General features: G+C 41.3%; 1 protein-coding gene across 1 annotated transcript in view; it reads left to right on the forward strand.

Moving 5' to 3' along the window:
- The window catches only part of Ush2a (usherin), a 702,660-nt gene that overhangs the window by 46,094 nt on the left and 641,566 nt on the right, over nt 1–15,000 (forward strand). The window contains exon 3 of the mRNA NM_021408.3: nt 10,030–10,162. Coding sequence (NP_067383.3) covers nt 10,030–10,162 — 133 coding nt within the window. The remainder of the gene's footprint in view (nt 1–10,029; nt 10,163–15,000) is intronic.

Genomic DNA, 15,000 nt, shown 5'->3' on the forward strand with positions numbered 1-15,000 from the left:
GAGACAAAATTTGGAGCTGTGACAAAAAGATGGACCATCTAGTGATTGCCATATGCAGGGATCCATCCCATATCAGCTTCCAAACGCTGACACCATTGCACACACTAGCAAAATTTTGCTGAAAGGACCCAGATATAGCTCGCTCTTGTGAGACTGTGCCGGAGCCTAGCAAACACAGAAGTGGATGATCACAGTCAGCTATTGGATGGGTCACACGGCCCCCAATGCAGGAGCTAGAGATATTACCCAAGGAGCTAAAGGGAACTGCAACCCTATAGGTGGAACAACAATATGAACTAACCAGTACCCCGGAGCTCTTGTCTCTAGCTGCATATGCATCAAAAGATGGCCTAGTTGGCCATCACTGCAAAGAGAGGCCCATTGGACTTGCCAACTTTAGATGCCCCAGTACAGGGGAATGCCAGGGCCAAAAAGGGGGAGTGGGTGGGTAGGGGATTGGGGGGGTTGGTATGGGGGACCTTTGGGATAGCATTGAAAATGTAAACGAGAACAACATTATGAACTAACCAGTACCCCTGAGCTCTTGACTCTAGCTGCATATGTATCAAAAGATGGCCTAGTCGGCCATCACTGGAAAGAGAGGCCCATTGGACACGCAGACTTTGTGTGCCCCGGTACAGGGGAACGCCAGGGCCAAAGGGGGGGAGTGGGTGGGTAGGGGAGTGGGGGTGGGTGGGTAAGGGGGACTTTTGGTATAGCATTGGAAATGTAAATGAGCTAAATACCTAATAAAAAATGGAAAAAAAAAATACCGGACCATTTAACAAAAAAAAAAAAAAAAAAGAAAATGTAAACGAGGAAAATACCTAATAAAAAATTTTTAAAAATTAAAAAAAATAAAGATATATAAAAGTGAAACTGGATAGAATTTGAAGGAGAAAGGGTGATTTTGAAACTCACACATTAAAATGTTCACTAAGTCAGATGTGGAGACCCATACCTGTAAACCCATCACTCTGGAAGTTGAGGTATGGGAGGATTGCCACAAGTTTGAAGCATGCCTGGGCTACATAGTTCAGGGACAGTCAGAGCTGCTGAGTAAGACTCCGTAAGAGCAAAACAAAATGAGACAAACAAAAATGTCCAAAATAACCTTCACTTTCCACTGAAAGGTCACAAAAGGAAGGAGATTTGGGTAACAGAGGGAACATTCTGGTTTTATATAATGAAAGTATATCTTTATTCTAGGCTCACGAAGGCAATCAGGTCTTATAAAGACAGAAATGTAAAAGGAGAGAGGGGTGTGCCCTTATCACTTGAAGGCTTGGAGAACATTTCCTCACAGCCCTTGAGCTTTTCTGTTCTCCTCAATCTACTGGCTTACCACTCCCATACTGTGATGACATTAGACACAGAGCTGTACTCATCCAGAGGAAATTGAACGGGTGCCCAGCAGGCAGTAATTGTAGTTCTAGGGAAGGAAGGAGCAGCAGGGAATAAATCAGGGAAGGAAAACAGAAACGCCTTTTCTGGAGCTTATATTCTAGACAGAAAGCAAGATGAAACAATACCTGACATGGTGGGAATGAACAAGAATTGTCTGAGAAGAGAGGAAGTAAAGGGGGTGGCAGGGCAGTGCACTGATTACAGCTCTTGTCCTGGAAGCATGAGTTCAAATATTCAGAATTTAAGGAAATCAAGGCAGGTAGTGTGCAGCTAGTGTCAGGGCTCCTGTGGGGAAGATTGGAGGCAAAAAAAGACAGGACAACCCTCAAGGGCCTTGTCTCAAACAAGAAGAAAGGGAAAGACAGATAACCAATGTGGCTTACTTACCTCTGCGTCTACACCACAGCACAAATACAGATACACAAAAGGATTGAAAAACAAAATGAAAGATACAGAAAAGAAAAGAAGGAAACCAGGAAGGAAGGAAGGAAGAAAAAAAGATAGAAAGAAAAGGAAGATGGAAGGAAACGAAGGAAGGAAAAAGGAAAGGAATGAAGGAAAGAAAGGAAGGAAGGAAGGAAGGAAGGAAAAGAAAGAAAGAAAGAAAGGAAGGAAGGAAGGAAGGAAGGAAGGAAGGAAGAAAGGAAGGAAAAAAGATAGAAAGAAAAGGAAGATGGAAGGAAATGAAGGAAGGAAAAAGGAAAGGGATAAAGGAAAGAAAGGAAGAAGGAAGGAAGGAAGGAAAGAAAGAAAAAAAGAAAGGAAGAAAGGAAGAAAAGGAAAGAAGGAAGGAAGGAAGAAAGAAAAGATAGAAAAAGGAAGGATGGAAGGAAATGAAGGAAGGAAGGAAGGAAGAGAAAGTAAAGGAAGGAAGGAAAAAGAAAAGGAATTAACAAAGAAAGAAAAGAAGAAAGAAAGAAAGAAAGAAAGAGAAAAAGAAAAAAGGAAAGAAAGGGAAAGGAAAGGAAAGGAAAATAGGGAGGGAGGAAAAGGGAAAGAGAAAAGGAGGGAGAGGAGGGAAGAGGCAAGAGGAGAACCTTAGCAGGGGTCTAGCCTGGAAATTTCAGGCTTTGGGTAGTGTGCTAGTTAGTGCTAGACTTTTTGTTGTTGGAAATGGTGGGTTTTTTTTTTGGCTTTGTTCTTGTTTTTAGTCAACTTGACAAAATCTAGCGTTATTTGTGAAGAGGATTATCAGTTGAGAAAATGCCTCCAACAGACAGCCTATAGTCAAGTCTGTAGGACATTTTCTTAATTATGATTGATGTGGGAAAGCCCAGCCCCTTGTGGATGGTGCCAAACTTATGCTGGTATCCTTGGGCATTTAAGAAAGTAGATTGAGCAAGCTCTGAGAAAGTCAACAGGATAAGCAAGTCTCTGTCTTGGTTCCTGCCTCCAGATTCCTGTCTTATATTCTCTCTGACTTCCCTTCAAAATAGACTACACGTTGTAAGAAGAAATAAATCCTTTCTTCACGAAGTTGCCCTTGGTCAAGGTGTTTATTGAAGAAATAGAAAAGTAACCAATACAGGTAGAATTGGGAAGGACTTCGCTAAACAAATATTTGAAGAATATCCTGAAAAGGGAGCTGAATGGCATAGGAACATCCTAACAGAGCTGAGCTGCAGTGGCAGAGAGACCTTTGGTGTTGGTTGTTGTTGTTGTTGTTTTGTCTTTTACACTGAGTATCAGCTCACATTCACTTCTAAATATCCACTATTACTCAAGTGTCCCTACCAGCTGAAGTTCCTTGGGGAAAAAAACTGACTTTAGAACTATGGTAGGAAAGTAAAAGTAAACAGACCTTGTTTCTTAGATCAGAAAGCAAATATACTAAGGGAGAGGGAGAGGGAGAGGGGAGGGGGGAGGGGAAGGGAGAGGGGGAGGGAGAAGGGGAGGGAGAGGGGGAGGGAGAAGGGGAGGGAGAGGGGGAGAGAGGAAGGATACTGCTGTGACCTAATCTATCAGGTATGTCACATAATTCATCTTTACAGAGCCTCTACTGTCCAAACATGGATCCACATAGATGTAAAATTATGTGTTGACTTGTCATGGTGGGTATTTAAGAGGCTGAGACAGGGAGATTGCAAGTTTGAAGTCAACTTGAGGAACCTAGTGGGACCCTATCTCAAAACACAAAGTAGAGAGAGCACTGGAGACACAGATTAGTGGGAAATTACTTGTCTAATATGTATCCAACTCAGGGTTTAATCTATAGGGCCACTAAGAATGCACTGAGCCTATAGTGGTTTGAATAGGAGTGGCCCCACAGGCTCATGGTTTGGATAAGAATGGCCCCCATAGTCTCATGTATTTGAATGCTTTGTCATCGGGGAGTGGAATAGAATGATTAGGAGATTCGGTCTTGTTGGAAAGGATCTCCTCCTCCTCCTCCTCCTCCTCCTCCTCCTCCTCCTCCTCCTCCTCCTCCTCCTCCTCCTCCTCCTCCTCCTCCTCCTCTCTCCTCCCCTCTCTCCTCCCCTCTCTCCTCCCCTCTCTCCTCCCCTCTCTCCTCCCCTCTCTCCTCCCCTCTCTCCTCCCCTCTCTCCTCCCCTCTCTCCTTCTCCTCTGTCTCCCTCTTCTTCCCTTTCTCTCTCTCCTTCTCCTTCCTTTCCTTCCTCTCTCTTCCATGGATCAGAATCAGGATGTAGCTCTTAGCTACTGTCCCAGGGCCAGGCTTGTCAAATGCTTCTTACCATACCACTCCATAGAGTCACAGAGGAAAGACTCAATGGATGGCTCTAATGAACTCAATGGCTCTTCCTTCCAAATGCTAACTGGACTTAAGTGGCAGATTAAAATTGGTGGATTCAAACTGGCTGTGGTATACTCAGACTCCGAGACCTTGAATGGATTTCGTTGTTTTCAATTCTCTGAATAATTCTCATTATCATGTCAGATGTTTTTAATAATCCTAAATATTCAGACAAATACCTCTATGGCAACAACTTGCTCTCATCGCAGAGTCACCATAGTGCTCACGAGCCAGTGAGATGCTCCATAAGCTGGAGGTTGATAGAGAAACGATCCAATAAAACAAGTTAGGAAAAATACATTTAGATTTAAAATGGCAAGCAGTTGTGTGGGGTGAAATTCCACGTGGTTTCAGAGGGGGATATAACATACGTGATATTTTTAAAATAACTTTATGGAGTGTTGGGGACAAATTGTCTTATGCTTAAGAACTACAGGCAGTATTGTAGGATCTTTTATGCAAATCTGTTTTTTTTTTCTACTTAGAAATAGATGCTTCTATTTTAGGGCAATTTCTATTTCAGAAAGTCTCAGACTGGCTTTTCCCCCATCGAGTTGGTTTTAATTCTGGTTCATGCCATGACGGTTTTCTTTCCGATTGAATTCCTTCACACTCAAGATGGCTTTCAGTGTATTTGTATAACCCAATATCTCTTAAAGGTGAATTTGAATTTAGGTTGTGTTGCCAAACACTTCATGTTAAAGCTATTTAAAACGATGTTATTCTAAGGCTGGAAAGATGGCTCAGTGGATAAGAGCACTGGCTGCTCTTGCAGAAGACCTGGGTTAAGCTCCTATCATCCACATGATGGCTCACGATCATCTGTAACTCTAGTTCCAGGGGATCCCACTCCCTCTTCCGGCCCCAAGGGTACCAGGCACACAAAGGATGCAAAGGCAACACTAATGCTCATAGAATAAGATAAATAAACATTTTAAAAAGGTGTTGTCTTAGTCAGGGTTTCTATTCCTGCACAAACATCATAACCAAGAAGCAAGTTGGGGAGGAAAGGGTTTATTCAGCTTACAATTCCATACTGCTGTTCATCACCAAAGGAAGTCAGGACTGGAACTCAAACAGGTCAGGAAGCAGGAGCTGATGCAGAGGCCATGGAGGGATGTTCTTTACTGGCTTGCTTCCCCTGGCTTGCTCAGCCTGCTCTCTTATAGGACCAAGACTACCAGCCCAGAGATGGTCCCACCCACAAGGGGCCTTTCCTCCTTGATCACTAATTGAGAAAATGCCTTACAGTTGGATCTCATGGAGGCATTTCCTCAAGTGAAGCTCCTTTCTCTGTGATAACTCCAGCTGTGTCAAGTTGACACAAAACTAGCCAGGACAGGTGTTTTTCAGAATTCTTAAGATATTTTGACTTTAAGATGAGGCCAGCTTAATTAAGAAAAGTGACTTTCTTGAGGCAGTGTGACTTTTCTCAAGGAAAATTACAAATACATGTTGTATGTACACACATGAACCCTCTAAAGTACCTTGCCACAGGATTCCTTCAAACGATAGTACTCTGTTGACCACACTAAAATCCAGTATTTAAGTTCAAAACAACTAATGTCATTTATGGTGATCCAAACATCACCTGATAGGTTAAAAGTTTTGTCATCACATATAGCCTCTTGAGAGAGTGGTATGTGGGTAGTATTTCTATTCTAGATAGATTTATCTATGTTTTCCCTTTAGTAACTGCTCACTAATGTATGAATTTCTGTTTTGAAAAAAAACCCTATGTTTGTCTATGTATATGTGGGTATGTCTATGTGTTCAGGTCTTGTTTAGGCAGACATGTTGGTGAGACTTTATGGGTGTAGCTTCTAGCTACTTAACGACATAATCTTACACCAAGTTCCCTATTCCTCTGGCCCTTACAATCTTCCAGTCCTTTCTTCTGCAATGATCTCTGAACCATAAACATGAGTGTGTTTTGTAGATATATCCATTGAGGTTGGGCTCTACCACTCTGAGGTAGCATCCTTATGATCATCCTACCATGCTGGTCATTGCTGTCAGTCATAAGCATCATAGCTAGATATTGATAGTTGTTCCCCTTCCTTGGAAGCTTGCATGACACATTCTGGTACCATGAAAGAAGTCCCCATTCAGGCCAAATCCAGCTTGGGCCCTCTAGGTTCCAGGTCCAAACTGCACAGCATCTTCAGTAATAGGCACTGACCTTCCCTAGGCAACCAAGGGTAACAGAAATAGCCTGTCACGTTTGGAAGTCTCTTGAACATCCCTGACCAACAATTCAAAAAAAAAATCTTCTCATAACCTGGGTGTTGGGATTTTTGTTAGATAGTCTATATCTCTTGATGTAAGTACTGTTAGCTCAGAAAGGAAAAAATTCTTTTAATATTCATGTATATAATAAAATGAATATATAAGTATATATAAAATGAAATGTGCATATAGACTTACACATGTTTTAGGGTTTTTTCAGAGTTATACCATGGAGTCAGTTCAGGCTGGAACTCAGCTTGGCAATCCTTCTGTCTTAGCATCACATGTGCTGGACGTGCAGGTGTGCACCATCAAGCCCTTCTTGTTGTGTCCTTTGAAATAAATTCTTTACAATTCAGGTGTAAGTGCAGGACGATAGTGCCTAGAACTCTATTACTATCTTCATGTACACCCCCTTTCTCTCAAATGGATATGTCTAGCCTCTTATGGGGCATATTGTTGAATAGCTAAGTAATGGTTAAAATAGAACAAGGAGCTCCCATGGAATAAAGGCTTGAGAATGGCTCACACATATTTGCATGTGCCTGCGGACCCCTTAAGGGGGTCGGTTTAAAACCCTCTTCAAATGCTGCTGGATTGGCCAATTTACTCATTCAAAGCACACCAACTAATATGTGTAGGCTGCTCTCTTCTGCCCAGGGCCAGAGAGTGAGATCTATAGGAGGGTTTTGCAAGAAGCTTTCTCTTCACAAATCAGAAATCCCATTGTATACATTCTTATTCCACTCAATAACCAGCAAGAGAGAGTCCTGGGATGAGCTATTACCAAAAGGCCACTATTGTCTCCATGGTGTCGCTGCGATGGTGCTTCAGATCAGAATTGTAAAATAGTTTGGACAATCTTGTAACATAAAACATGGTTCAGAAAACCAAAGATTTAATCTTATTTATAGAAAGATGGTCGGTTGGGGAGGGCTTGGTGTGGGGAGAACAGCTTGAGATCAGCATGAATCATTTTTAAAGGGCCAGGCAAACGAAACCCTGTTCTGGAATTCACTGTGACTGACACCGAATTCTTCTACTAAGCAACGGCGTGATGAGTTGATAAAAACAGAAGGTGATGAAGGTCTTGAGCAGTGGTGGCAGATAGAACGCAGAAAATCAAAAGCGTGCTTTCTATCTGACTGGAAATAAAGGTAGCCTTAAACTTGTAAAAGACAACATTTTTATTTGAATGATATGACAGAGCTGTCACAGGAGTGCTACCTGCTATAAAGAAAGCACAAGAGTTATCACCTTTATTAGAGCAGTGGCACCGGGCTTCAGCCATACATTTCTAACTTCTGTCCCTCTGCACAGACAATTTTCTTTTCTTAAATAAACTGTCATGCTCCTGTTAATATATTGTTGACTCTCTCAAGCTCTGAGAATACTGCTGATATAAAACATGTATATGTTAGATTGGTAATAGTATCTTTAGTGTAACTGACGAGAACAAATGTGTTTCCCTCATGGCTGTGCTAATGTGATAAAGGAAAATTGGCTGTTCATCAGCTTTTGGGCTGGGTAAAGACAGTAGAGATGGAACCGCGTTCTTTTTTATGCATTAATACCACCGGGAACTTTCCTCTAGTTATATTTCATGTAGCCTGCATGTTGTGCAAAGATGCTGTAAAACATGAGATAATACTACAAATAACAAACTGGAAGAGCCTGTATCTTTCATAACGATAACAGTCAAACACCAAATAACAGTAGCCGGCGGAGAAAAATGGGATGCAAGGGAAAAAGAGGCGCTCCCCTACTATTCAGTGGAGAGAAATAGATCTGGGCTCATGAGGAACCAGTATATGACTTTAGGTCTATTTCAGCTTTGTTTAAAATGGACTCTCATACAATCCTGGCTCAGTCTATTTTATAAAGGACACAGTAAAATGAGAGCAATTGACTGGAAGGAAGGATTACAATGGCGCCTAACTTCTTTCTTTTTTAAGGAGATTCATTTTACCAAGCAGTTGCACCCCTGACCCCTAGGTTCCTGAGTTTGGTTTCTGAGTGTGTGTGTGGGGGACTCTGGAAAGGTATCCCTTTGACAAGAATTCACATAATAATGTAAAGGTTTCACTTTGCTTCAGTGTTGCAAATCCTTTTTAACAGGACCCTGATGAAATAGTTTAGAAAGGATCAGTGGTTGGAGGAAGGTTACTGGTGAGGGGGTGGGGTGACTTTGACCAAAATACATTATGTGCATGTATGAAATTCTTAAACACCAATAAATAAATAAAAACTCACTTTGACACAATGACGTACAAAGAATCATAGAGCCACACCAGGCTCATAGCGATGTGTGTCTGGTAAAGTTCCATGTGCTCTCTGACCTCACATATACATTAACTGTCTTTACTATTGAAGGCAGACACCAGGCTAGAGCATCTATTTAATCAATGAACCTACAGTAAACCTAGCTCAAACTTCATTATCTGTCAAGCTCCATTTTAGAATAACCTTGTTCTAGAATAATTCCCAAGATTGAACTTCATTAAAGTATTAAACATCAGCCATTTAATTGCATAGTCATACATCTTCATCTTCCTCCTCCCTCTTTCTGCCTGTCCTTTCCTCCTCTCAGACCCTTCTCTTTCCACTTGAGTTGGTTTGAGAATTTGAATGCTTTTTACAGTCAACGGCATGTCAGCACACAGACTGTTTTGTAGACACAATAGTTGGTTTATTCTGAATCCATGTGGAATCATCAAAGACCATGAATAACCACAACCTAGAAGGTATTGCCTCCTAAATGTTGACTGGTTGGTGATTCATATCATACAGCATGTTCATTTCTTTATACTGTAACTCAGAAGTCATCAGGTTGCAATCAGTGGGGCATATCTGACTGGCCACCTGGTTTTGTGTTTAATGCTAAACTGACACCTGATCAGGCCTATTTGTTTAAGTACCTTTGATGGCCTCTCTGCCAATGCTACATCAGAGCTGATGGCATGTAAGGAACTATTTAGCCAATACTTTAGCTTGCAATATCCTCTGGGTATTTATTGGAAAAGTTGGCTCTCCTCTGATAGCTGTTAGATTGTTTGATTGATATCAGCTTCAAATGTGATTGGCCAATTTTTAATGTTATTTTATAATGGGAAAGTATATTTAAAAACCATCACCTGTACTCTAGTACCTAAAGTAACGGGTGTTTATGGTGAGCATTTTGCACTAGTGACTCAGGCAATACCCACTTCTTGGGTATTATCTGGGTTTGGAGATCTCTCCCCTTATGTGTTAATTTGTTTCTAAGTATGGACAGGATGTCATTAACATTTAAAAAAATTAACACAACCCTTAGAAAGCTGAGAGCCTAGCTATCAATTCACACACACACACACACACACACACACACACACACACACACACACACACGACAACACTATCCAAACCTCATGAGGACCCCAGGATACGTCAGCACAGCATGAAAATCCCAGTGTACAGATTCCTCTCTGGGTTTGTAACATGCAGAGATACTGTCCTGCTATTAATATAAATTGCTTCCATTTTCCACCTGAAGGAAGCTGAGAAAGAGTGAAATGACTTGAAGAAAAGACAGAAAGGCTGTGGGCATGCTGTTTGAGCCAAGCAAAAGTTTGTGTACTTGGTGACGGGGATAAATCTTCCAGGTGCATCAGACGGCAATCAGCTTCTTTGTGGACGGTCTGGAGGAGAACAGTACTGCATTTGATACAAGAACTCTCCATGATTCAGTCACAGACTCAGTCTCCAGCGTGATACAAGTAGGACAGAGTTTAAATGGTAAGATTTTTGTCTTCAGAACTCTATTTCATGTTAGCCAATAGCAGGTCCTGGTTCTGAAATGCAAACAAATACTAATCATATATTTAGATGTATTCTGTTCCTAGGGATAGTGTAACAGATTTCCACCAATGCATGGAAATTTAGGAGGATAGGAATTCATTCGTACGTGTTTCAATGCCTGCTACCTCTGATGGGGATCCAGTACTGTGATTCCTTCCAGATGATCTGAGGGGGCAACTGCTCCACACCTCTGTCCTGGTTGCAGCCAGCAGACCTAGTCAGTCTACTTACCACTGTGCAGTCCCACTTTGCCTTTACTTGGTCTCCTCTGTATTTCTCCCTTTAGTTCCTTATAAGGAACGTTGTCATCAAATTAAAGAGTCATCTCATTCAGGGTAAGTTCCACCTCAAGATCCTTAATGCCACCCGAAATGACCTTCCTTCTAAGGAGCCACAGTTACAGACACAACACGAACATATCTTTTGAGGGAAACTTTAAAATAAAAACTTCTCTTTTGTGATCTCTTTAAAATAAATAAGAGCTGGGCATATAGCTCAGCCAGAAAGGGGACCTAAACTTGTATACCCAACACCTATATTTTAAAAAAACAATCCATGCATGGTGTCCTGAGTCTGAATTCCCAGCTCAGAATAAAGAGATAGGGAAATGCAGCTCAGAGGGTTCCCTGATAGGCGAGGGAGCCTGCCTCAAATAAGCTGCAGAACCATCGAGGAAGGCATCAGATGTCAACCTTTGGTCTTCATATACAAGCAAACATACATAAGTCCACTCCCCAGGCCCACATACATGTACAGCAATATATAATATTTTTCTTGTTTGACTCACTCAATTTTTATGAGTGTGCTACTAAATGGGAGCTCTAACATGTTTTGTAGAAACTGAGGCATACTCTCAACATGCCCCACATCAGATCTGTGATATTTCTATTTCCCACATTTATGGGAACATGCAGATTAAAAGATAGCATACACTATAAACCGAGAAGAGTAGAAGTTGAAATGAAAATTGTCTTGAAATACCCAACACCATTGCCTTGAAACATTTGAACTTTAAAGTGGAAATACTATAGGATACATGCTTGTTATTAGGAAATCCAAGCAATATGGAACTCTGTGAACTAGAAAGTATGCTACACATTTCTGTCCTCAGGGATACAGTTTAACTTTTCATACTCTCCCAGATTTTTTTACCCATACAGTGAAATGTATGGTGACAAATATACTTTCCCCAAAAGGAAATTATGACACATATGCCTTCACTAAGCTCTCTAAAAATAGACCTTTCCCCTCCAAATGTTTAAGATCCACATGTGGTGTCAATATCCCTTCCCAGCGCTGTGCTTCTTCGTTCTCAGGGTTTTATGTTGCATGCCATTCTGTAGCTGCCGCATACTCCTGAAACAAATGCCTGTAATGAATCTCTATATAATTTCTAATGTCTCCGAATTATCCAAAAGCTATTTGACAGAAAATAATATATAGGCATCCAGATTTCCATCAATATATGTGTGTATAAATTTTTGAACAGTTATGTGATTATATACAGTTATGTGATTATTATATATGTGATAATCTATACTCTTGTGCTAATTTGCCTAGAGGCAAAATGGGTGCCATCACTGACTGACTGTGTAACCAGGTAAAGCTACTTACTGCCTCCTGTTAAACCAACTTTAAGATGATGCTGATGATGCCGACAGTGGCGTTGCAAAGCTCAGTGTGGCCACGCAGCATATACTATTCGTATGACTGATTCCCAAGCATCTGGCATGAACTAGACACCTAGAACTGCTACTTAATTGTCAAATGAGCAAATGCAATTCAAAGCACCATGTGCAGCATATACTAAATCATGTTGGTAAGTGCAGCTATTGCTAATGTCTGCAATTATTTCCTCAGATACATCCATAGAAGGAGAAGGGCTGGGTTGAAGTATGTAGCTGCTTTATATTTTTCTAATGCATAGCCACAGAAAGTTGTGAAGATTTACAACCCTTACTGAAGGAGTATTGTTGCTTTAAGTGTGTGTGTGTGCGGGGGGGTATGTGGTGTATATATGTGTCTCTGTGTGGGTCTGTGTGTGGATACGTGGTGTGTGTCTCTCTCTGTGTGTGTCTATGTGTGTGTGTGTGTGTGTGTGTGTGTTTGTGATACTGCTAAGGGTTCTTCGAGAAGAATGTGTTGGGTGTTGATACAGACTGGTCTGACCTTTACGGAGGTCAACTTGCTTTCCATACACCACTTGATTCTTTTTAAAATTTTATTTGCAGATTTCTTATCTATGGTATGTATCTGAAATTATACCATGTGATTCCTACTTATTTGGAAAATTCATTAATATTTCTAAGAGTCTCATGCTGAGTGCTTTCTCCAGTCTTTTAGATAGCCTGCTAACTTGCTTCAAGGATTTGGATATATTATTGAATTCTTTGACTCGTGTCAAAGCATCCATACAAGGTAGAATGTCAGTCCTAGAAGTACAGCTTGGTGATGTGTTGGAAGACTTAGTTTTATGACTTAGACTGTGCGCTCGCATGTGTGTAGGTGGGGTAGAGCATACATACTTGAGTGCAGGTGCTCACAGAGACCAGAAGAGGGCATCAGATCCCTAGAAACTGAAGTTATGGGTGGTTGTGAACAGCGGAGTAGGGGAATTGAATTCAGGTCCACTTGGAAAGCCTAAGCAATCTAAACCACTGAGTCATCTCTCCAGCCCCTACTTGGTAATTTTAGATAGTTTATGCATCTGCATAGCTCTCGTGTGGAAATGAGTATCGAATATTTCCACCATTTCATAGATCAGCGCTAGAGATGCTGTGCTCTGAATGGATGTGCACAGAATAGTATCAGGAGAGGTCTTGGCACTATAGATACCTGTTGTCAGTTCTGGAACTAACATGCAAATATGCAGGGAACACGCTAATTTCCTGTCACTCAGGACTCTCTCCATCAGATTTAGCCATATTGCATGTAGCAACACCTCTAGCTTCAGAAAATGCTTCCAAATAACTTTCCGGAGAAAATTTCACAGTTAGTAATACTGAGTATTGTGACAGCTCACCGTTCACCACCATCGTTGCCCTCCCTGGTCCTGCCAAATGGCCCATGGTGGTGCATGTCCTGATGGTTAATGACACTAGGTGTTGTCACACACGTGTTGCCACGTAAAGGTGCTTTCCTGCACCTGAAAAAATGTTCAACATCCTTAATCATCAGGGAAATGCAAATCAAAACAACACTGAGATTCCACTTCACTCCAGTCAGAATGGCTAAGATCAAAAACTCAGGTGACAGCAGATGCTGGCGAGGATGTGGAGAAAGGGATACACTCCTCCATTGTTGGTGGGATTGCAAGCTTGTACAACCACTCTGGAAATCAGTCTGGCGGTTCCTCAGAAAATTGGACATAGTACTACCAGAGGATCCCGCAATACCTCTCCTGGGCATATATTCAGAAGATGTCCCAACTGGTAAGAAGAACACATGCTCCACTATGTTCATAGCAGCCTTGTTTATAATAGCCAGAAGCTGGAAAGAACCCAGATGCCCCTCAACAGAGGAATGGATACAGAAAATGTGGTACATTTACACAATGGAATACTACTCAGCTATTAAAAAAATGAATTTATGAAATTCCTAGGAAAATGGATGGACCTGGACGGTATCATCCTGAGTGAAGTAACCCAATCACAAAGGAACTCGCACAATATGTACTCACTGATAAGTGGATATTAGCCCAGTAACTTAGGATACCCAAGATATAAGATACAACTTGCCAAACGCATGAAATTCAAGAAGAACGAAGACCAAAGTGTGGACACTTTACCCTTTCTTAGAAATGGGAACAAAACACCCATAGAAGGAGTTACAGAGACAAAATTTGGAGCTGTGACGAAAGGATGGACCATCTAGTGATTGCCATATGCAGGGATCCATCCCATAATCAGCTTCCAAATGCTGACACCATTGCATACACTAGCAAGATTTCGCTGAAAGGACCCAGATATAGCTCTCTTTTGTGAGACTATGCCGGGGCCTAGCAAACACAGAAGTGGATGATCACAGTCAGCTATTGGATGGGTCACACGGCCCCTAATGGAGGAGCTAGAGAAATTACACAAGGAGCTAAAGGGAACTGCAACCCTATTGGTGGAACAACAATATGAACTAACCAGTACCTGGGAGCTCTTGTCTTTAGCTGCATATGTATCAAAAGATGGCCTAGTCGGCCATCACTGCAAAGAGAGGCCCATTGGACTTGCAAACTTTATATGTACAGGGGAACGCCAGGGCCAAAATGGGGGAGTGGGTGGGTAGGGGATTGGGAGGGTGGGTATGGGGGACCTTTGGGATAGCATTGAAAATGTAAACGAGGAAAATATCTAATTTAAAAAAAAAAAGGTGCTTTCCTGTCCTAGATGGATTATTTTGGACCAATTTTTGATTGGGTGGTTTGCCTTTTTCTTAATTTGCAAGAGTTCTTTACGCTTTGATGAATACATGATTGACAGGCATTATCTTTCAAGATGTAGGTTATAGCTTCATTATCTTTAAAGGTGAACTTTGACACTTTGCAGATTCTTCTTTCATACTTATCATGTTTTGTGTTTTATTATTGTACCTTGGCACACTTTGAAGTAGAATTCTTTTAGCCATGTGACCATTTCTGCATTTGTTAAGACAGGTTTGTTTCTGAACTTTGTCTGTTCTTATGATCCATATACATCAAAAAGTTTAAGTCTCAGTTATTATTGCTTGAATTTTTATGTCTGTCTAGGTAATTTTCCCAACTTTCTTTTTTTTTTTGTTTGTTT

The sequence above is a fragment of the Mus musculus genome, chromosome 1 (assembly GCF_000001635.26).
Source record: "Mus musculus strain C57BL/6J chromosome 1, GRCm38.p6 C57BL/6J".
Classification (NCBI taxonomy): domain Eukaryota; kingdom Metazoa; phylum Chordata; class Mammalia; order Rodentia; family Muridae; genus Mus; species Mus musculus.